Source organism: Ciona robusta, chromosome 6 (genome assembly GCF_009617815.1).
Source record: "Ciona robusta chromosome 6, ASM961781v2".
Lineage (NCBI taxonomy): Eukaryota > Metazoa > Chordata > Ascidiacea > Phlebobranchia > Cionidae > Ciona > Ciona robusta.
The window spans coordinates 2,182,399-2,206,113 of record NC_143240.1 but is presented as its reverse complement, the minus strand read 5'-3'; the positions used below and the strand labels follow the sequence as shown (position 1 = coordinate 2,206,113).

The following is a 23,715-nucleotide window of genomic DNA, read 5'->3' as shown; positions in this document are numbered from 1 at the left end:
TAACGAAAACTATAGTTTGCAGACTCTAGAACTGGTACACGTTAATTTCGAACAAGTTAATTTCGATTTTTGAATCTATAAGGTAATTTCGGTACCAAAGCAATTACGTTTTCTGCAATAAGGGCTTAAGTGTCTATTTGTATTTAAACATAATACTAGTAAAAGCTTTGTTATTTGTATTGTATGTCAGAGTCAAGTCAAGTCAAGTCACTTCAACACGCTGTAATCTAGTCCTGATCTAGCACTCATGCAATTGGACGATTCTCGTAACAAAAAACAGTCCGGATCAAGTACTACGAAATATTAAACAGACTAAAACTACAAGTCCAACTAATTGTATTCTGTTGGATAAACTAGGGTGGGGGAAGATGGAACACCTTTTTATTCTATTTTCTCGTCCCATTTCGTAGTAAACAAAGAAATTTAAAATAATTATAAATCCGTATCTTCACGACTCCCATAAACTTTTGTTAATTGTTTAAAGCACGTTCAGGATATTTGGATATTAAATGCTAAATTTGTCCCATCTTTCCCGCTCTACTATATTTAACTAACAGCATTCGTTAAACTTGACATTTGTCGGTTATGTATTTCGTAAAACATGAGCTTTTTAATCTGTATAATGTCAAAGCAAAGTAAACCTAATCTCCTATTTACAACACGCTGCAAGGGCAGAATGTCTATTTTTACGAAGCCGTAACCTCATACGTCAAACCGCTTGTTTCTGACGTCATAATACAGTTGGTAATTTCTGGGATATTTTGATTTGCCTATTTCCAAGTATCGCATTTACCCTAAATTAAAACATTTGCATACACTTAATATTTGTATGTTTTTTTTTCCAGTGTTATAAGTAAAATGTATTGTTAAATATCATTTGTGTAAAGCCCTCGTCGAATTTTCCATAATGTGAGCCTCAGTTTTATAATTTACGGTCATTTAACGCAACAGTATAGTAAATTACTTAAATTAGCAGCGTCTTTTGCGTCGGGAATTAAAATGATGACCTTTTCTCTTTGAACATTTGGTTATCATAAGCCAATAATTATACTTGCCGGTTTAAATTACTCGTTATTTCTTGCTGGTTATTTCTGACACCAGCCCCGCGGCGAAGCTGTAGCGATGTCACTGCTCTGTGACGTCATACAGGAGTCGCGACCGAGAATTGTTTTGCACTGGATTGAATTTCAATTCATCCTATAAGCAGGAACAGGCAAGTTTGGCATTTATACGTTAAAACAGCAGCTATAGGATATGCATGCAAAATGTTTCAGTTTTCTGTTGATAGTTTTACCTGTATTTTTACAAGCAAAGAGGTATATACACATTTTAATACATGTCTATCAATTGTATGATTATAGTTTTAAATGCATGCACGATTTTGCTATAATGCCTAGATAAAGAACTTGATTTAAAATGCATGAACGCCTTTGCAGTAATAGATATAGATACAGGACTTTGTTTTTGCGGCGTAGAATGCTATATAGTATATGCTATATTATAGCGTTTGCAGCGCATGTATTTAAGTTACTTTCTTTATAGTGTTTTAGGTTCAGTGAAACCTTTATCCATAAAATTTCAACGCTCTTCGTGATGATAAGGCTATATCATTATGTAAATAGTTTTATTTACTACTAAATTTAAGGGGGAAAGTTGAATGAAAACATCCCATTTTACCCCAACCTACCATATGTTAAAAATATGTGTTTGTACCGACTTTACCGTATATGTTTAACATAGTAGGGAGAAGCGACACACGGCCGGATTGTGTTATGAAAACATACAAGTTCCCTGTATGATGCAAGCGCCAAGCCAAAATCCATTTTGCGTATTTTTTCCGTCTTTATGTACAAGGTAGGACACTTCTGCATGTGCATACGTAAAAAAATTAAAAATCTACTAAAATAAAATTAATTAAAACGCTTTATCATTTAGTACAACTTATCGGTATATAAGTCTTCGATGTTTGGTTTAATGGGCAATACCTTTTACACAATACTTTTCGATAAATAGGCTTGCCTACTTATTGTTTATAACACGTATTGTCGATGGCCGTCTTTCTGTAAATTACTTTTTTTTCTGATGTTTTAATTAAAACGGTCTTTCTTTTTCATTGATCAAAACGATACATATGAAACAGTTACATATGTTAATTTATTTTTACCCCACAGTGAACGTCAAATACCGGGCAATTGCACTCGTTCTGTAGAAACTTGTTGTTCTGGCTTCGTTCTACAAGGACGGCAATGCGTTCGTGCATGTAAGTAAAAGTATTTTTTAATCAAATATAGAGATATAGTAGGGTAAAAGAAGTTTGACATTTTTATCCTTTTTTTCTTCTTATTTGGTTGTAAACAAAGAATATTTACCAAATTCTATAACCGTAGCCTCACGACTCTAAAAGAGCGTTGGTAATTGTTCAAAACTCGATTGGGAAACTAGGGGTTTGTATTTTACACATTCCTGTATCTCTATTACCTCGTGGCTCGATCTAATACATTTTTTTTCACTTCAGCCGTGGTTCGCAAAAGCTCGGCCGTGTGCACGGGGCAACACATTTTATGGTCACGTGTCGGGACTATTGTTTCGCCAAATTACCCTAACGGGTATCCCCCTAACCAGGACTGCATTTGGCAAATAAATGGGCAAAGAGGTTTTAGAATAGAAGTCCGAATCTGGAACCTACGACTCGAACCCCCAAGGTATAGTTTATAAATCTAAACTCTTTACCACGTTAGTATCTTTATATAGTTGCACAAATTACAAGTTTTTCAGTCTGGCGCCGTAGCACATCAGCTAGCGCTTGCCTATAAGCTAAAGGCTATTGGCTCGTCGCTGCTGGCGTTGTTGGATGTATGTGTCTTTTGGCAGGGCACTTAACGACAATTGCTCCAAACCAGTGGTCACTAATGGGTTGTCTAACTGGTCAAACATACAGAAAAAATAATCACTCACTAAGTAACATGCATGATAACCTATAAGCTAGCACGAGACATATGAAACAGAACACCCGTGAAAAATCAACCGACTTTTCCCCACCCTACAAGAATAAAGTTACATTCTTTCATTTCTTCATACAGGAGCCTCTGCTTAGGATGTGTACTAAGTTGTATTGACAAAGTTACATTATTTGACTTGAGTGGTAACCCTACCATGACAAGATCGTACTGTGGCACTGAATACAACGTACCCACCTATGTGTCATATGTAGGACAGGTGTATGTCCGTTTTGTAAGTGACAGTGTGGGAGGTTTTGGTGGTTTTTCAATCTCTTATAATAACGTTGGTGGTATCGCAACAACAGCAATTCCTACAACAACAGCAACAACAGCAACAACAGCAATTCCTACAACAACAACAGCAACAACAGCAACAACAGCAACAACAGCAACAACAGCAACAACAGCAACAACAGCAACAACAGCAACAACAGCTACAACAACAGCTGTAACAACTGAAGAAGGTGTAACAAGAGGTATGCTTATACAACTCAGATAGAATAAGTAAAATATTTTTAAGCATGCATAACATTGAGCCAATGGGCCAACTCTGACATGCTCGCTGTAGAAATATATCAACAAAAAAAGAATGAAAATCTGGATCATCTTATCCCAACCTACTATTTTCTTTTTTGACATTTTTAATAACCCCAAAAAATCTGTTAAAAAATTCCTTTAAAAAAAGGGAAAAATTATGGATCATTTTACCCCAACCTACTTTATTTTCTTATTGACATTTTTAACAATCACTCGCTATGCGAGCATAAAAAAGTTTTTAACATTTTTTGACATTTTTACTGCTTTAACATTTTTTGACATTTAAATTGACATTTTTAACGCTGCTCGCTATGCGAGCATAAATAAGTTATATTTTTTCATTTACAGGTGTTAACAACATCTTTATTGTTTTGGGTGTAAAACCATTTTATTTAAAATTTTATTTCTTTTTTCTGTTTTATCCATAAAGGTACTTATTAATTTTTCTAGCTCTTTCTCTTTCGGGGTTCTGCTTTGGGGAGCATGTCCCAAAAAACTGCACCACCTTCTGCAATGAACAATGTGTTGGTGGTCGGGTTGTGAATCCTGCATGCCAAGAACTTAGTGTATGTCTCCCTGGGTGTGGCTGCCCTGCAGAGAGACCAGTTTATCAAAACACTAGATGTTTAACCAGGGAACAGTGTAGAGCACGTAAGAATTTGTTTTGAATAATTGTAACTTGCTTTGTCCTTATGTGACCGGAAAAACGAAAGTTGTTATAACATGGGTGTTCTGTTTCACACATCTTGTGTGTAAGAAACTAAATGAATTCTATCATGAGGTATATGAATACACCATGCATGCCTAGTCTATAAGAACACATCGTTCCTATTCAACAGCGAGCACAAGGTGTATAAATACACCATATGTGTTAGGTATATTTGTCAATAAGAAGAAACAATTGTTATATTTGACAGTGACCATAAAGGATATATATACACCCCCAATGTATAAATTACTCTTAAGAAATAATGAAAAACACTATAATTCTAGTTTTAACATTACAGAGTACTGCGATGGTGGTATGGTTTACACAACATGCATGCCTCGCTGTACAGCAACTTGTGCAAATGCAGACAACTTGCCTACTACATGCCAAACCCAACCTGACCAGTGTATAGCAGGCTGCAAGTGTCCAGACAACTTACCAATACTAAATGATGGTTTATGTATACCAAGAGCTCTATGCCCAACACCAACTGGTAAATTTTATGTGTCTTTCATTTCTACTGTAAATGTGTTTGGTTTTGTGCATTTCTGGTTATATGGCTCAGTGGTTAAGTGCTTGCATTGTAACTAAAAGGTGCCAGGTTCAATGCCCAGCACTGATACCTATACTGTAAGGCCTATGTGTCCTTTAACCCAGTGGTCACTAAGCACCTTGATTGTCCTTGACTATTGGGTGCAATACACATTAACTGGAACTCTTTCTTACACTCTTATCCATTGTGTGTTTTAGCAACTGTTGTTTTCTGTTGATATCCTCCTCTTTGTTCCATAAATAACCTAATTTTTACTGTTGTTTTCGTAAAAATGAGTAAGTTTATGCTAACAGTTTTTTATTTATTTTTAGTTGAACCTATTCAATGTGGAAAGCAATATTTACTTCACCAAGTCAGGATTGTTGGCAAGTACTAAGCATTTGTTTTCTATCTACTGTATCTAGTTTATAAATTACAACATTTTTCTAGCGCCTTTACACGATGTAAGTTATACTTAAAAATAAACCCCAAAAAAGAGAAAAATTATTTCCTTTAAAGTTACGTATGTGGTAACTGGAAACCAAATATGAGGTGTATGAAACAAAACACTTGCGTTGTAACGACTGTTGCTGCCCCACCATGCAGGTGTAAATAAGTTTTATTTTTTCATTCACAGGTGTTAACAATATCTTTATCGTTTTGGTTGTAAAATCATTTTATTTAAAATGTTATTTCTTTTTACTGTTTTATCCAGAAAGGTACTTTAACAACTGTTATTTTACCGTTACTACACACCTTTTGCTCTTCTGAACTTTCCAGTCTTAGTTATCGTGACTTAAAAACAAAATAAATTTTATTTATCTTTATTGTATAGGTGGTGAGACTGCAAATGAAGGCTCATGGCCGTGGGCAACACAAGTTCATAAAGGAATACCAAGGACTTTTCAATGTGGTGGCACGCTTATATGCTCTGGATGGGTTCTTACTGCAGCTCACTGCTTTTTATCGGAACAGGGATATTCTTTAGAGTAAGAGCTTGGACTTAGTTACATAACTGTTTATCTCTTGATTATGAATGAATGTGATTGCTTTATCTAATGTGGCCGAAAACTTTAGTCATTATAACACCTCATGCCAGCTTACGAGTTACTACATATGTAACTTTGTAGGTAATTACTTTTTTATATTGTATGGCTGACAATGTAGCCTATCCATTAGTAACCACTAAATTGGAGAAATGTCTTCGACGATAAGCGAAAGAATAAAACAATGCAAAAAATAACAATTCTTGATAAAGTGACAAAATGACAGTTCTAAAAATACTCTAATGGTTAAAAATGTACAAAGTTATTTGGATAAAAATAAGCTAGTACATCATGTTTATAACAGAAATATGTATTTTACTTTTTATTGCAGTTTACAACACATGAATGTATATTTAGTGAAAATAGGAAAATTTAGAAGATCCAATGAACCAGACAGACAAACAGTGGTAAGACAGACTTAATAAACCTATCCTGATATTAGTAGAATACATATGAATATAGTGTGAAATGTATTGGTTTGCATTAATTTACTGTAATTATTTGTTATTTTTCACAATCTGTAGTAATTTAATACAAACTTATTTATTTTTTTAGAAATCTAAAACTGTATTTAATAGTAAAAAGAAGTCATTAATTTTAAATGAATGAATAAACTATTGTTACTTAAAACAGTTGTTAAGACATGGGCGTTCTGTTTATACACTTGTGCACAATTACGAGTTACCGAGTATGTAACTTTGAGTGACAAGTTTTTTCTGTACATATTTTGTCAATTCCACTTTCTTTTCAGAGCCAAGTACCTGAACGTATTGTTGTACACGATTCTTATGACGTAACAAGAAACATTCATGACATCGCGTTAATAAAGCTTAGAACTCCAGTTGAAATGTCAAACACTATACGACCAGCATGCTTGCCTCGGCCATCAACCTATCTACCCTCTATGGGGACTTCAATATGGGGCCCACCTTTTGGTTCACACTGTTATGTTGTGGGGTGGGGGTCAACACGCAGTAAGTGTATGATCAAATAAATCTTGTTTTATGCTTGTGTACACTTTTAATGACAATTAATAAACCTTAGGTGTTTTGTTTTATCCATTTCGTTCTTAACAGCTGCTGTTTAATAAGATGATGTAAGACTAGAGAATGATGAAACTTATTTATTCTAATATTTTTTACTTAGACCGTGGGCCTACAAATGAATATTTGAAGCAAGCCAGGCTACAAGTGAAACTAAACAATGTTTGTCAAAGACTCTACATGTATTACCGACCAAATATCAACATGTGTGTAGGGGGTGATGGAGATGATACTTGTAGGGTGAGTCGTTTTTATTGTTTTTTCAATATTACAATTTTTTATGTATATCTTTGATTATAACCTTTTATGTATCTCTTTGAGTGGAGTCACTAAAATCCGATTAATTAGAAAACAAGAGAAGGATATTACTGAAATAACCTTTCCAGCAGTATAGCTACCCATAAAGTTACATATGCAGTAACTCGTAAGCTGGCGTGAGGTGTATGGAACAGAACACCCATGTTATGCCTTCTGTCATTGCCCGGCCATAAGAGGATAAATAAGTTACATTAATTTGTTTATAACACAAATTCTTACACTACAGGGCGATAGTGGAGGACCTTTAATGTGTAAGCATGGTGACCGATGGTATGTTGATGGCATTACAAGTTATGGTAGAAGATGTGGTGTTGTTGGAGAACCTGGGGTTTATACACGAGTTACCTCATTCAGTTCCTGGATTCGGACAATCACTGGAAATACGTGTGGACATCCTGACACTGTGTGGACTCCAGGAACCAATTAAAGATGTTACTAGATTATTTGTAGTATTCGATTGTTATTTGTATGATTTTATCAGAACTTTTTATGTTCCCACTTATGAAATAAAGATAACATAAAAGAAAAGAGTTTTTATGATGTGTAAGCCACGCCTTATATAACTTTTTTTGGTTTGAAAAGTAATTATATATGTTATTGTTACATTACTCAGAGTCTACACTCTACAACACAGTCAGGTTAAAAAATTTGGGTATAAATTGGGGGTAAAAACCAAAAAGAAGTCATTTCTGTAAAGCTATAGTATCAAAACTGTTGTGTTGTATTAAGCAATGACAAGACGTTTAGTTAGTTTTATTTGGTTTAGGACCATTAAAAAGTATTTGAACGATTTACCCCTGTTATAAAATTTAGAAGTCCTGATGAAGGGAAATACCCTTATTTTGTCAACAACAATTTATGTTACGTTTTTCTTGCATCATTGTTTTAGTCAGCTTTTAAAGTAACTGTCCCTGTAGTTCCCAAAAGTGAAATACTGCAGAAGATTGCACAGTAAACAAAATGAAATTTAAAGACTTTTTTGATAGCGTTTTCAACTCGAGATTTAACGACGAAAGCACAGATCGAAATTACAATAGGTATGATGTTTTTACAACAACTTTTTTTGGCGGCAAAACATATTGTATGTTGTTTACAAGTATTTCACAGTTTAAACTGTATTTAATGTGTATTTACACCACGAATTCGGCAGAACTCATGAATGGTGCTTTTATAAGTGTATTGCCCACTATTCTTTACCTAAAAATGTAAGTTAAATTAGTTGCAGTGACCATTCATTGAAGTACTGAACCATATATAATATGAAAGTACATCCACTACCATTGCACTTTGTGCTAAAAGTTAAATGAATAAATGTAACTTCCTTTATCCTAGCGTGGCCAGAAAACGACAGTCGTTATAACACGGGCGTGCAGCTCGTGCCATTTTACGAGTTACCATGTATGTTACTTTGTGTTTTTTTTATTTAATTAAGGTAGTAGAAAACACTGGGGTAAGAAACAAAACACTCATGTTAACTGTGGTAACTCTATGCGAGAATAAAAAATACAATTCAATCATTGCATTTAGAGAAGACCAATGGTCTCCAATACATAATGACGAAAATGATGATTTTGATCAAGAAGGATCTCATTTCTTCTTCTCCGATCCATATAACCGCGATGGTTTTGACAACCTCTTTACCACAATGGAAAAAATGATGGGAAGTTTTAATCGGAATATGAACAGTTTTCCAGCACTGCCATATCAAGATGAAGGTATTAGCTGTATTGCAGTTTTTAATTAAGTCTTTTAAAATGTAATGTTTTTTTGTGTTGCCTGGTATGAAGGAATGAAAGTAACTTGCTTTATCTTGGGTGCACAAAAAATTGTGTTCTGTTCTATACACCTCGTGCCTGCTCACAAGTTGCAACATATGTTACTTATTTATCCTCGCGTGGCGGGCAACGAGAGTCGTTATACCATGGATGTTTTGTTTCATACACCCCGTGCCAGTTTTTCCTGCATTTTAAAATCTTTGACAACAACTTTTTATCCCAATCAAAAACCTCTAAAACACTGGTAAAGGGTAATAGGGCAGACTTGTCTAAATTATCTGCAATATCACAGGAAATTACCAGCATGAAAATAATTCAACTGGAAAACCAAAGCGATCTCTCAGAGACCAAATATTAAAAAATCCCAGCCATGAGAATCATACTCCATCTCTAAGAAGAGAAAACTCTCAGATACCAAGTCATCCAGGAACTTCTAGAGATTTGGATTCTCTGGTAAACTGTTTGTCTTGGTCTGGTAAAAATTTAGCCAGTGGTTCTTTATGGGTTGTTCAAATTGTCACCCATTCAATACAACAACAAAAAACTCTATAAATAAGAATTAGATAAATAAAAATTAAATATCTTTATTTTATTTGCAGTTTTCTGACTTCTTTTCTGCCCAATCATTTTCCCCTTTCTTTCAAAATGGTCCACCAGCAATACAAGAAGACACTGGTAAGACATAAGAAACTGTTAAATACACAGCTTATGAAGACAGTAGATGTAATAAACATACCATAAAACTCTTTAAAATGTAAAATCTTTTAAAAAAATGTTAACTAATCAAAAAACTTTAAAACATTTTATTTAAAATATTTTTGTTCTGATTGTAACTCAACATTATTATGATATTTTCTCTTTAATGTTATTTTTATGTTAAGATTTGGACGCAGATGTGGGGGAAAAGGGGTTAGAATCGATATTGGATAAAGATAATGGGGTGGGGAGGGGATCTACCTTTTCACCCATGCCCCAATTTCACGGTCGGCAAGAAACACGGTCAACAATAAGAAGAAGTGACGGGGTAATTTTTTCTTAATATTGTTTATGTTTAGAAGTCAATTTTAACTTTTTAAATCAATTTTCCAAATAAAATATATTTTATTCTTTTGTTTTGAATGTTTTTTTATCATTTTTTTTCTAAAAATGGTGCGTTCTAAATCATGGACAAAATTCGAAAATACATGAAACACATGAGAGAAAAGCTATAATGAGTGAGCACGTATTAAACTAATTAGCATAATATTACTTAACCCTTCTAAGTAAGCTGTTTTATACTTATTTATCCCAATTAAAAAAGTGCCCCCAATTTTATCTTGCAGTCCTCTGAGACAAGAATAACAAAAAAAGATTTTTACGGCAATGAGGAAATAACTGTGATTACGGAAACACCAGATGGCAGTAGACACACAGTAACTGAACGTAAAAATTCTGATGGGTCAACTCAAGAAAACAGTATGTTGAAACTTAACAAATTAGTTTTGTTTATTTATCAATAAATAAAGTATTGTTTGTTTTTGTTATAAGTCTGAAAGAGATATACTGCTTTGATATTTTTTTTATTTTTTTTTATTTTTAGGCCAAAGTTTTGGTGGACAAGAACACAGCAATGACTTGTACAATCCAAAACCTTTTTCGTTGTTTAACAATCTTTTTAAAATGTTTACTAAGTAATTAATAATGCAGGGTTATATTGTAGTTGTATTCTTTACAGTACTGTGTGCAAAATGTGTCTTATTTATTTCTTTTAATCTATGTTTTTTTCCATTGGCAAATTGTTAAAGTTGGTGTAAAATTTGCTTGTACAAACAGTTTAACTATGTGGGATGTATTTATTTGCTGATTATGGCTCTGAGCAGTAGTGCTACCAGAAAAAAAACAATGTGAAAAGGGTTTCAAAGTGAATTTTTTTTTATTTGCCTGGATTTTTAATTTATTTTAAAATGGAAAGTTTTGACCCCAGTACACCCCCTGGCTGCGCTACTGGCACCAAGGGTTGCATATGACTTTTTTATGGTTTGGAATGTCTAGTGTACTATGTGCATGGTGTTAGCTTTATTATGTCGGGGTGAAATTAAATTATTGTGACAAGTGTATATTACAGCTACAACATTAAAAACACAACAAGAAAGTTCTTGTATTTTTTGAATGTTTCAATTTAATTTTTTTTCGGTTTCATAAAATACTAGAAATTTTAATGAATGTAACTAGTTACATTTAAATTACATCTGCAGTTTCAAATTTTATATATGTAGTACATTTGAAGAACTATGACATTATAATAATTAAAACACCTTTAGAATTGCTGGCATAGAACATTGAAACCACAACTGTGAGTACTTCTCATTTATACTTGTTTTTTTTTTATAATGTAACCAAAAGTGGAATTTTAGGACTTGAGAAAAAATGTGACTTATTTATCTTTATGTGGTGGGACAATCGCAGTTGTTATAATATGGGTGTGCTCACCGCTTTGCCACAACGTCCGAACTTATTTTATTGCAATCTGGGTTTAAAATGATAATTTTTTTTTTTATTTTGGATGAATAAATGAATTTTTATTGGAGTGATATTTAATGAATTTCTTTCGTCTCTATGGTCGTGATAATGAAGACTTTATTCATAATTTCTTTAATTAAATTAAACTTAAATATCACTCTAATAAAGCTACAGTATAACATGGTTAAACTATTCACAATTAATTTTATTACAGCAATTTCAGGTTAATGACTATTCTTCTTGCCTAGCCCGGTCATGCTTGTAGCAAAATGGTACTCCTGAAACACTATCATCAAAGCAGCAATCTGATTAAAGTAAGAATAGTACATTTAGTAGTTTTTAGCATGTTTTTATTGACTGTTGTTTTGTTAAAAAAGTAGGAAATTTTGGAATTTTTAAAAAACGTTTGCTCAAGTAGTTTTTAACTCTTAAACGTGTTTTTAACAACTTTCGTTTTGTTGCCATTTTAATTAACAATTTTATCTTTGCTAAGAGATAAACAATATTTATGTTATGTAAAAAAAAATTAGTAGCAAAGCAAAGATGTTAAAAACAGGTTAAACTACTAAGTAAAAGAGGAAAGCGAAACCATTAACTTATTTTAGCAACCTAAAAATATTTTACATTAATTAATTTTAATATTTTACCCCAGTTTCTTTCACACATTGCTCTTGAGATGCCTACCCAACCGCAGTTGACTCTTTGGTGCGGGTACCCACGGTCACAACGAACTAAAAGGAAACAGAATTTATTACCTGGCGCTATGGCACAGTGGTTGGCGCACCTGCCTCTAGCTAAGAGGTTACAGGTTCGAAGCTTGGCGTTGCTACCATTGTGGGTGTGTGTTCTTGACCAAGACGCTTAACTGCAATTTGTCTAACCCAGTGGTCCCTTATGGGTTGTCTAAATGTACAGGCATTCACTACCAAAATAATTAGCTACAAAGTCACATATGTGGTAACTTGTTAGCGGTCACGAGGTGTATGAAACAGAATACCCGTGTTATAAAGACTGTCATTGCCCCGTCATGCAAGGATAAATAAGAAAGAAGCGTTCATTTAGTATTTAAATATATCATTAGGTTTCTATATAATCTCACCTTTATTATAGAAACACCATATTACTCCTGGTACAGATTCATCAAAACAACAGTCTGAAAATACAAGAAAGCAAAGCTCTAATGAGTAAGCACATATTTAAATAATTAGCGCATTGGAATTAAGAGTAAATAAATATTTTCTTGGTGTAGTATGCTTGTAGTTATTAAAAATTATAATATTATTTGTTTTTTGAGCAGTTTTAAATTACTTTTAACCTGTATGAAGAAGGTATGTAAATATAGTTGCCAACAAAATAACCTATTTAACAATCTTAATAAGTGTGTATTATTGGATCATATAACTATAGTGGAACTTTAGAAAACCATCGTTTAAGCTATATGCTCGCTCTTTTAAGGTATATGCTCAAGTTATTACTTTCAATTGGTGCCTTGACCAATTTACCTGTTACTATGTTTTCACAGATTTTTACATTGGCATTATAATCTATTCCAGAGCAAAGACGCATACCCTGCATACCCATGTTAGGCACTTGTTTTGGGTCGTCATTGTAAAAGTTTGAGAATAACTAACCTTGATGATGTTCACACTCCCTCTTGCTAATACCACCCCATCCACAATTTTTTCTCTGCTGAGGATTGCCATTATCACAGTCTCTAGCTGCTGTTTCTGTTTAATGGTTAAATGTTAAGACCGATTCCGTAGCAAGGTTGGTTAGCGCGCATGCCTCTAACCAAGAGGTTATGGGTTCAAGGCTTGTCGGCATATGTGTTCTTGGACAAGACAGTTGCTAAAGCCATAGGAGGATAAATAATTTTATTCATTCAGGTCTACCTATATATATATATATATATATATATATAGTAGGGGGGGGAAGATGGGACACCTTTAGCACATAATATCCAGATATCTTAAACGTGTTTTAAACAATTAATAACGGTTTATGGAAGTCATGAGGATTTAGTTTTATAATTCTTTAAATGTTCTTTGTTTACTACTAAATGGGACGAGAAAATAGAGTTAAAAAGTGTCCTATCTTCCCCCATCCTACTGTATATATACTTTGTAATTTTTAATATTTTACATTTTGTTTATCAAATCATACCTGCAATACATAGCATGCCAAGGAAAACCACCAGAAGAACAAATTTTGACATTTCTTTAACTTTATAACGCTTTCTTGAAAAATACCTGTCAGAGAATTATTACTTGTATATGTATGTATGCTGTTACTCTAATGCACTGCAAACATTTATATTTGCAGCCACTTTGTAAACTCAAAGCTTTCGAATGTGTTTACCAAATTAAGGTTTAATTAGTTCAGAAATGATTAACCTGTTTGTTGTGCAACGTAGTGGTTATTTAACATGTCGTGATAGAAGGCCGTGATGGTCATTATCAATAATTATATTTTGCTCACGAACTGCGGGGAAAGATGGGACACATTTAGCACATCAACACATCCAAATATTCGGATCGTGTTTTAAACAACCAACAACGTTCTGTGGAGTTGTAAAAATACGGTTTTATCCTTCTTTGAATATTCTTTGTTTACTACCAAATGGAACGATAAAATAGAATAAAAAGGTGTCCCATCTTCCCATACCCTTCTGTATAACACATTTGTTCCGTTTCATGCATTTCGTGCACGCTCACAAGTTGCCACAAATACAATTGTTTGGGTGTTTATATTGGGAAGAACTTGCATAATATAGATGTAGCTCCGCTGGCACGTATTAATTTGGAACACTATATGATAATTGAACATTTTTTGGCAACACAGTTTAACCAGAAAAAGGGGGAATTCCCTTGAAAACATGTTGCGTTCTAAAACAATGTGTTCCTGGCATGATAGCGACATTTTATAAATTTTCACACATTTAATTGCTATTTTAGCTGTTTGTGTGTATATAGTATTAAGGTTTCGTTTTACTGAAAGTTTTTGAAAAGCTATCTGGTATATATATAAAATTAATTACGGTGCTAGTGAAAAATCCTTTCTTTCTCTACGATCTACGTTATCAGCTAACCCTAACTACTATAACCCATAAAAAACCTAAACCCTAACCCCAAACTACCAATCTCTAACACTTTCCACTAGCCTAATCTGTAACGTACCGTAGGATTTTTCACTAGTGCTATATATACTTATTGTATAATATATATATATCAAACGTTTTATTTTAGACGTTTTAATTTTAGAGCAACGAATAGTGATCATTTGTAAGGTTTTACTTAGAAAAAGTGGAGCATGAGCATTTATAAGGTTGGGGACAAAGCCAAGCTTTTATGCGAGTTTTCAGAAGTAACTAAAAACGGGAAATTTATTTGCAAAATATGCGATAGAATTGTTATGTTACGAAGCAATTTGGTTGTGCATATGAGAATACATACTGGCGAAAGACCATACAAATGTGACATATGTCAAAAGACATTTAACCACTGTGGAAATTTGCGAAAACATGAGAGAAGCCATACAGGTGAAAGGCCATATATATGTAATGTATGTGACAAAGCATTTCTGCACTCTGGACACTTAAAACGACATCAGAGAATTCATACAGGAGAAAGATTTGAATGCGAGATTTGCAAAAAGACTTTTACTCAGAGGGATAATTTAAACAGGCACCATAAACTGTGTATTAATAAAAAGCATAATAGATAATGTATAACTGATTCATAGGTGTAGTGATATGGGTCCTTTAAAACAGAGGTTATATATGTTTAGGAATCTTGTTTTAATCCTTAAAACAACTTTTACACTGTTGGTATCTATAAAAACAAGCAGAGCTAAAGTATTCACCACATTAATCAATGAAGTTTCCTATGTTTAATGGCTACGACTAAGAGTGTCACTGCAATTTAGCAATGTTATTTAAGATTTCAGGCACAAAAAAAAACGTTATGCCTCTTGTCTTACTTATTTTTTTGACATTTCCTATTTGTTTGAAATTCTTATTTGTGCTCCATGTGTTTTTTTGACATTTATCTTTTTTTATTATTATTATTTGTTTATTATTCCCATCTTGAGGTGCCAATACTACTGTAGTAATCAGGCTTAATTCTCTGTTATTTTCTTCAAACCGGGCACAATTAATCCATTGCTCTACCCAAATATGCAAAACCTTACTGAGTTACTTCAATGCAAGTTTAGCACTGTTGTCATTTAAAAATGTGCTGCCAGTTACTATTACAACTTATGTATAAATATAGAACTGATAATTGTTACGCCTATGTTCGTACTGACCAATTCTCTTTTAAAGCTTTTTTTTATGATAAAATCACTAAAATGCTATGTATATACTGTGTTACATTGATTCAATACAAATTATTTTTATCATCTTTATTTTTGGGAAGGTGGGGTAAGATGAGACATGCTCCCATTTTTGCTCATCCCATTCGGAGGTAAACAAAGAATATTTATATACCCAATTATATAATAACGGTGTCCTCAGGACTCTAGAAGACTGGTGTTAATGGGGTAAAACATGTTCAGAAAATACGGGAATTGGGTGCTAAAGATATACCGTCTTACCCCACAGTACTCTACTTATACATCTGTATTACATTGTGGAATTAATAAATTTCCTAAAATTAACTAATAACTTTATAAATTTTAGGTTTTTTTTCATTATGTTAAGTGTTGAAGATTTGAATAGTTACTATTTGGAAGAAATTCGAAAAAATGAAAATACTGATCAAGTAAAAAATGAAAATAAAGCTAAAACGAAAACATCCAATAAAGTGAATAAACCTGAAAAATATAATGATGAATATGCAGACAAAAATGACATAAAACAGATTAAAAAAGAACAAACAAAGAAAAGAGACGTTGAAGTTGTTGTGTTTAAAAAGAGGAAAACAACACAGCCAAAGACAATACAAAAAGCAGGACAAGTTCTAAGCGCGGCACCAGAGACAGATGGGCGGTTAAAATCCAGAAAATTGCTCAAAAAACTGCAGTTTGATGTTTCTTCTTATGGATTAAAAGGATTCTCTAAAGAAGACAAGCGGAAACTGGAACAGAAGAGGGCAGTAGAGCTCGGTGCCAAACCAAAGAAACGCGAATATGTTAATTATAAAGTGAGTTGGCGTTTTTGAAAGGTTTAAATGTGACTCGTTTTATCTTCCAATGCCCTGAAAACGACGGTTGTTATGTTATAACACAGGTGTTCTGTTTTATACACTTCGTTCCCGCTTACGAGTTACCACAATCACGTATGTAATTTTGTGGGTGATGGCTTTTATTTATATACATTTTTTTGTCTTTATTTATAGCTATAGCTGATGATTTAGACAATTCATTATTGACCCAAGGACACTTATATTAGTGACCCAAGGACACATATTGCCACAGTGGTAGCCTTGAATCCAAATCACGGTTGTATAACTTGATCGTAATGTTTTTTAGGTTTTAATGGAAGAAAAGAAAAAACAGAAAATAGAAAAAGAAACAAAACTCACTGAAAGTGGTGAAACTGTAAAACGCGGCAAGAAAAAAGAAAAGAAATCGAATAACGCAATATTTTGGCAAGAATCCAACAAAGTACAGACTTTCGGACAAGTTGGGAAATATACTGGTGGTGTTTTGAAACTTTCAAAAAGAGATATTAAATCAATGAAGACAAAATAACAAATGTAGGCTTTAGTTTTCATATGATTGAGATTCATGTGATGGGAATTATGTGAATTTATAATGTTGACGTGACAGAATTAAAGAAGTTAATGTGAAATATTTTGTAAGAACGAGAGTACTTGATCAGTCACTCAAAGATAAACATGTTACATTAAAAAAAACAAACATGCATTTGATTTTTTTCAAGCGGATTTGTAATTTTTTATTGCTGCGAATATGTTTGGTCACTGATTTCTTATCAAAAAAATATACCACCAATACAATGCTACACTTTAAATAATAAAATAAATATATAGAATGCATTTTATCCTACAATCATGCATTCAAACACTTTTTGCTGTCAACATCGCGGTGTTTAAATTAAAATATATAAAAAGAGTATTCCGCTATCATACGAATGCTTTGCGGTTATCCTTATCCAAATAATTTGGTTTGCTATGAAAATGCATTTGTTTAGGGCTTTAGGCAGTTAAATTTGCAATACATCAAATATGCAATCTTTTGTTTTAAGAAATCTCCATATTTATGCAAATTTAATTTGTTTGAGGTTTAGGTGCATATTTAATTTAAAACTTGTGTGGCGTTATTTTAACAGTTAAATTTAAAAGTAATTCATATATTTTAACTTTGGCGTTTTATACTCCAAAATTATTATCACAAAATCATAAATTCCGAAATATACCCGGCAGCACTGCTGAATATTACGCAAACAACCGGTATTGTCTGTAGTATTATGACGTAAAGGAGTTTCCCTGTAAAATCACATGATAGTAAATTAGAACGTAGCCGTGTAAGTTACGTTTACTGGCTTTGTTTTAGAAAACTTTAGAAAGAAGATGGCGGAGAATCCATGTAAGTATGAACTGAATGAGTTAATTTTTAAATTGTGCAATATATAGTATTAGAAGACAGAATAAATGGTCAAAGCGCGGTATTACCTATTTACCTATACGATGGGCTGTGTGGTATATTTGCTTGGTTAAATTGTATGCTGTATTGTAACATGCAAAGTATAATTCATTTAACGAAGTTTATTAGTTTCTTAATGGCCAATTGGGAAATTATGAATGTATCCTCGCATATATTAAATAACCATAAAAAAGTTACATTCATTCATTATGATTTTTAATTTTATTTAAATAACCAATTTTGTTCACAGCATATGGAGGTCCACCCCAACCTTACCCCCCTGGCCAACAGGGGTACCCGCCCCCACAAGGGGGTTACCCACCCCCACAACAAGGGGGTTACCCGCCTCCACAAGGGGGTTACCCGCCTCCACAAGGGGGTTACCCACCACCTCAGCAAGGGGGTTACCCTCCACCTCAAGGAGGCTACCCCCCGCCCCAACAAGGGGGTTACCCACCCCCCCAACAAGGGGGTTATGGAGCCCCACCTGGAGGACCCCCACCCCAACAGTGGATGGCTGCACCCCAAGCTGCGGCGGGATGCCCCCCGGGGCTTGAGTATCTTACCCAGGTAAATAACCCTGTATTAAGTTTTAAATTACCAGGTCACAAATGAAAAATTGCGAATCGATAATGCAATTCTTTTGGGTTATTCTAAAATATCCTGCACATTTTTAGATTTTTATAAAAACACATTTGAATACCAATTTTTACCATCAACATCAAAAAATGCTTAAATTGTTTACTGTCTGTCTCTAATAAAACTGTCGGGTATGGAATATATATATATATTTATACACTTTTAAATGTTATTTAAGAAGCTATCCAAATTTATTTGTAACATATTCAGCAAATTTTGAGTGTGTATAAGACTAGCTTGTGGCCCCAAAAAGTCATGACAAAAATAAATAAAATATACTTTTGCACCTTTTTATTATAGCAGTATAGGAAATTATGTTTATCATTTAAATATTAACTTAACTTTATAGGTTGACCAGCTTTTAGTTCACCAAAAAGTAGAACTCCTCGAAGGTAAGAAATGTCTTATATCAGATGAACAAATTTAATTAGCTTTTTCAAATGAGGTACTGACAACACTACAATAGTGCTTCGGGCACTTATACCACTTCATAAGTGCTTAGTAGTGTTTTTTTGAGGTCAACAAAGTCACTAAGCTTTTTCTATAATAATAATAACTTTTATTTGTCTCTGCAATCATGGTAACAAAGATTAAAAAAAGTTAAAAACGAAAAAATAGGATATATTGTGATAAAAAGAAGTTTTTAAAACATGTTAATGGTTTAAACATAGTTACATTATATTGGAAAAAAAGGGATTTTTATTTTTTTAATATTTTTTTTTAAAATGCGGTGTCAGAACACGACTCCTGAAAGCTAACCTTATACAAGTGTCCAATAATCAGTTTTAATTTTACAAATTCTCAGCTTTTACTGGTTTTGAGACAAACAACAAGTACGAGGTGAAAAACACTCTTGGACAAAAAGTTTATTTTGCTGTTGAAGATAATGATTGCTGTACAAGGTAACTGGTTTATTAATTCATTTATTAGTTTATTTTATTACTTTATGACGAACACTCTGTTTTGTCAATGTCATATTAAATGTAACTTGCTTTATCCTCATATGGCGGTCAACAGTGGCTGTTGTGTTTTATACGCCTTTTGCCCACTTACGTTGCTACGTAGGTAACTTTGTAAGTGCTTTTTATGAAACAGAAAACCTGTTTTGTAACTACTGTCATTTTCCAACCACATGAACATAAAGTAATTACATTCATGTAACTGTAAACATGTTTCTTTTATAGACAATGCTGTGGTCCATGCAGAAGTTTTGATATGAAAATAATGGATAACTCACAGAGGGAAATTGTCCATTTGGAACGCCCACTTAGATGTGCTTCTTGCTGGACCCCATGTTGCCAGCAACAGGTAAGGAACTAAATGAATCGATAAATGTATCTTAATTTATCCTAGCAGAGCTGAAAAACGAAATTCGTTACAACACAGGTGTTCTGTTTCATACACTTTTTCATACACCTAGTTTATAAGTTAGCGTATGTAACTTTTTGGGTGTATGTAACTTGCTAATGCTTAAGCTGGCATAAGGTGTGTAAAACAGAACTTGTGTTATAATGACTGTCCTTTCCCACCACACAAGGATAAAGCAAGTTACATTCATTTAATTACTTTTAGTGGTATTTGAATAAAAATTTTTCAGTAAGCATGGAAATTTCTACTTAATTTTTGTAAGAATAAATTTTATGTAGAATACATAGGAGAATACAGCTTAGTTTTGCATGGGCATATTACATGCACCAACTAATTAGGCGGCATCTGTGTAATACAACAGAGAGCGTTATTTCCTGTTTATGCATCATGTTACATTAGTCCTTGCATTGGAACAGTCAGCGGAAGTTCTAATTATTTCTCATTTTACAACAATGATTTTTTGTTAGCTAATTTTATTTAAAATATTGAAATTTTGTTTTGTTAAATTTTTATTTCCTAAAAAGGTTTCAGTCTATGAAAGTAGTCACTTCGTGAGAAAACGGTTTAATAATTCCTTGAATGTTCTCTGTTTACTACCAAATGGGACGAGAAAAAATAGAATTAAAATGTGTCCTTCCTGCACCCTACTATATATTAATAGCTAAAATCATCTCTTTACAGATGACAGTCTCTTCACCACCTGGAACAGTTATTGGGCACGTGGAGCAAACTTGGGATTTATTTTTACCAAAGTTTAACATTCTTAATGAAAATCATGAAGTGGTATTAAAAATAGAAGGCCCGTGTTTTACATGTAATGGTTGTGGAGATGTAGAATTCAAGGTATTTTTATGCTCTTTATTACTTATTTTATTTTTTTTTTTATAGTTATTACCTTGTCTGCCTTTACGTAGAGGTTATGGGTTCAATGTTAATATGTTTTTAACTGTAAGCGGTTTTAACAACGGTTCTTTTGTCACTATATATGTCTTTTGGTTATAACATTTTTCAATCTATGCTACCGAAATTGAACAGAAAAAAAATTCGCTACCGAAAAAAAGTGAAGTTGTTTTTTATTATAACCAATTTTGCAATAGAATAAAAGCAATTTCCAAGTAGAATAGAACCCAACTTTTTTTAAACGTTAAAATTTCGACAAAAAAAAGTAAAAAATTGACACATCTTAAAAAACAATTTCCCATTCAGGTTATGACAAAGGATGACGTATCTGTTGGTAAAATATCAAAGCAATGGACTGGGTTGATCAAAGAAGCATTTACTGATGCCGATAACTTTGGTGTCCAATTTCCAATGGATTTGGATGTAAAAGCAAAAGCTACTCTGCTTGGAGCTGTCTTTTTAATTGTAAGTTTCAGTTTAGTTTTTTTGCTAAGCTTAGTATATATAGTAAAGTATGAAGAATGAAACATCCTTTTATTCCATTTATGATGTGCTAAAGGTGTCTCATATTTTATGTTATTCTATTCTATGTGGGTGAGGGCCCGCAGTGTGGTACACCATAGGTCTTAAGGTTTAGGCCAAGATTGGCTCATTATCCCATATGTTTTATTATATCCTATGACTTATTATATTGTTAAAATATGTATAACTGTTTCGATCAAAGTCTATATGAGTTCTGAATTCCCTTTTAAAAACATGCCAGAAACACTACCATTCATTATTCCATGTTGATTTAACAAAACCAAGCCTATGTATAATTTAACAGTACTTTAAGCAAGGTAGAAATAGCCCAATGCAAATACACCGTTAGTAATCCAATATACTGTTCCCACTTCTATTTGAATACACAAATGACTCATGTGTTCATATTACCACTGTATTAATATATACAGAACATAATACATGTATATGCTCTTTTTGTATTAGTCCACTTATTCCTATTCATTTGCTGTAATGCCCATTTGTGGAAAGTAAATCAATATTTGTGGTTGTTAAATACATTAAAGATTTTTCCAGTGGCATATGTCTATGTGGTGGCATTGTCATATCATAGGCTTCTAAGTTCCCAGTTTTATAAAGACTAAGTGCAGTTAAATAATCATGCTTTAGTCCTCATACCATTTTTAACTTGATTGCAGTTTTTTGGCTTAAAAGCTAATAGTATTTTTCGTTTTTTAAATGTAGCTTTATGTGGCTTCGGGTTTTAAATGAAATGTTGCTCAAATAGGTAATCCTATACATTTTACCATACATATAATTAATTATATATAATTGCTCTACATTTGAAATTGGCAAATTCTACAAATTCTGTATCTAAGCTTATATATTAAAACTTACTTTTGACAAAACTGTTTATATATAGCATACTGTGCAACAGTACAGAGCTTTCCAAACCTTTTTGCTCGCAACCCTTCACAGTTAATAGTCTAATATATGCAGTACTTTGTGTTAAATTAGTATACTCTCAAAAACTTCTAAAGTTTGTTACGTTTGGAAAGCCCTGCTTTGTAAAAAATTAAATGTTTTATTTTTCAGGATTTCATGTTTTTTGAAGAGACTGGTAACCAAGACAACCAAAGAGTTGGAGTCTGGCAGTAACTCAATGCATTACTCGCACCTTCTCATAAAATATATGTTTTCATTTACTTAATTGTTAGCATGTTAATATTTTTATAACCTATTTTAATCATACCGAACTTGTTATAAAAACTTCTGTCATTCAAGCAATATTTTTGTTGTTTTGTTGTAGGATTTGGTGCATTAACACTAACAGGCAATATTTTCCAACTTGTTAAATATAATGAAATTTTAGTTACTTTTGCTTATAATTAGTTTACTGAGATTTTATTGTTCACTAATATAACATAACACCTCTATATTTTACCCAAAACCATTATACCCCAATTAACTACACAGTCCGTACTAAAGTATAGTTTTGTTGCAGTTGAATTTAAATCGTTCGTGCCTATTGCAAAAATTATTTCCATACAAAGAATGTACATTGCAAATACCCAATATTTCACAGCTTATAAATGTGAGTTCTAAATATAAAATTGTGCTAACGCTTGTATAAAAATAGACACAATTATTATTTCATTTTTATGTACCTCTAAATGTAGATTACTTTGTTATTGTAACAATGTGTAATAAAACCTGAGTATTAAGAAACATGAATTGTGGAAACTGTACAATTTGAAAGGCATGCAGGACAATAGTAAGAAACCAAAGAATAGAATTGTTGTAATCAAAGAATAGAACTAGTTTAAAAAAAGGGTTTTTAATCAAAGAATAGAACTAGTTTTTTTAAAAAAACTCAAAAGGTTTATTTATAGCTCCAGTACATCGGGTACTGTTCAGGGATTCCTTTCTCAAAATTGGTTTCAGAGCATTTGTAGGGCATTGGATCCTATTTTACATGACTGATTATTTGTATGGTGGTCAATGATGTCGGAAAAGCACTTTTCTTAATAGAATAGTTTGCTCAAATAGATTAACATCAATCTCTTTGGTTTGCTAATTGTCAAGGTATAATGTTTTGTGTGTATTACGTTTATGGTGATTGTATATTTTTAGCTGCAGGGCAAAATTGCATGTATACAATATAGAACTATCGTGTCTTTGACTATTAAGTCATGAAATGTAAAAATATTTCAGCTGTTCGGCGTGGCGAAACGACCGGAATGTAG

At 32.9% G+C, this 23,715-nt stretch overlaps 5 protein-coding genes across 6 annotated transcripts; 4 read left to right on the top strand and 1 right to left on the bottom strand.

The window, feature by feature from the left end:
- The first annotated feature begins 1,138 nt into the window (after positions 1-1,138).
- LOC149734849 (enteropeptidase-like) lies at positions 1,139-7,712 on the top strand. 2 transcript variants are annotated; one of them, XM_089879708.1, is made up of 13 exons: positions 1,139-1,316; positions 1,744-1,854; positions 2,172-2,260; positions 2,516-2,702; positions 3,081-3,475; positions 3,987-4,187; positions 4,544-4,738; positions 5,110-5,163; positions 5,613-5,766; positions 6,155-6,230; positions 6,575-6,797; positions 6,970-7,106; positions 7,411-7,712. In XM_089879708.1, the coding sequence occupies exons 1-13, from the start codon at positions 1,255-1,257 to the stop codon at positions 7,609-7,611; spliced, it is 2,085 nt and encodes a 694-aa protein (XP_089735834.1). In that variant the 5' UTR covers positions 1,139-1,254; the 3' UTR covers positions 7,612-7,712. The 2 variants fall into 2 exon arrangements, with proteins under 2 accessions (XP_089735834.1, XP_089735833.1); XM_089879707.1 differs by having other exon boundaries at positions 1,140-1,316; positions 1,741-1,854.
- Positions 7,713-8,033: 321 nt separating this feature from the next.
- Positions 8,034-11,090, top strand: LOC149734848 (uncharacterized). Its single transcript, XM_089879727.1, has 7 exons — positions 8,034-8,221; positions 8,712-8,899; positions 9,252-9,412; positions 9,559-9,634; positions 9,841-9,983; positions 10,282-10,414; positions 10,539-11,090. Exons 1-7 carry the CDS (start codon positions 8,145-8,147, stop codon positions 10,631-10,633), a joined length of 873 nt encoding a protein of 290 aa, XP_089735853.1. The 5' UTR covers positions 8,034-8,144; the 3' UTR covers positions 10,634-11,090.
- A 471-nt stretch (positions 11,091-11,561) lies between these two features.
- Positions 11,562-14,039, bottom strand: LOC149734847 (trefoil factor 1-like). The gene is made up of 5 exons (XM_089879732.1): positions 13,622-14,039; positions 13,090-13,185; positions 12,558-12,611; positions 12,106-12,189; positions 11,562-11,763 (listed from the first exon to the last, which is right to left on the bottom strand). The coding sequence occupies exons 1-5, from the start codon at positions 13,671-13,673 to the stop codon at positions 11,690-11,692; spliced, it is 360 nt and encodes a 119-aa protein (XP_089735858.1). The 5' UTR covers positions 13,674-14,039; the 3' UTR covers positions 11,562-11,689.
- Positions 14,040-14,682: 643 nt separating this feature from the next.
- Positions 14,683-17,541, top strand: LOC149734846 (40S small subunit processome assembly factor 1-like). Its single transcript, XM_089879731.1, has 2 exons — positions 14,683-16,599; positions 16,928-17,541. Exons 1-2 carry the CDS (start codon positions 16,150-16,152, stop codon positions 17,147-17,149), a joined length of 672 nt encoding a protein of 223 aa, XP_089735857.1. The 5' UTR covers positions 14,683-16,149; the 3' UTR covers positions 17,150-17,541.
- A 298-nt stretch (positions 17,542-17,839) lies between these two features.
- Positions 17,840-23,197, top strand: LOC149734845 (phospholipid scramblase 2-like). The gene is made up of 8 exons (XM_089879726.1): positions 17,840-18,004; positions 18,312-18,631; positions 19,050-19,092; positions 19,506-19,602; positions 19,885-20,008; positions 20,750-20,911; positions 21,275-21,433; positions 22,565-23,197. Exons 1-8 carry the CDS (start codon positions 17,989-17,991, stop codon positions 22,625-22,627), a joined length of 984 nt encoding a protein of 327 aa, XP_089735852.1. The 5' UTR covers positions 17,840-17,988; the 3' UTR covers positions 22,628-23,197.
- Positions 23,198-23,715: the final 518 nt, after the last annotated feature.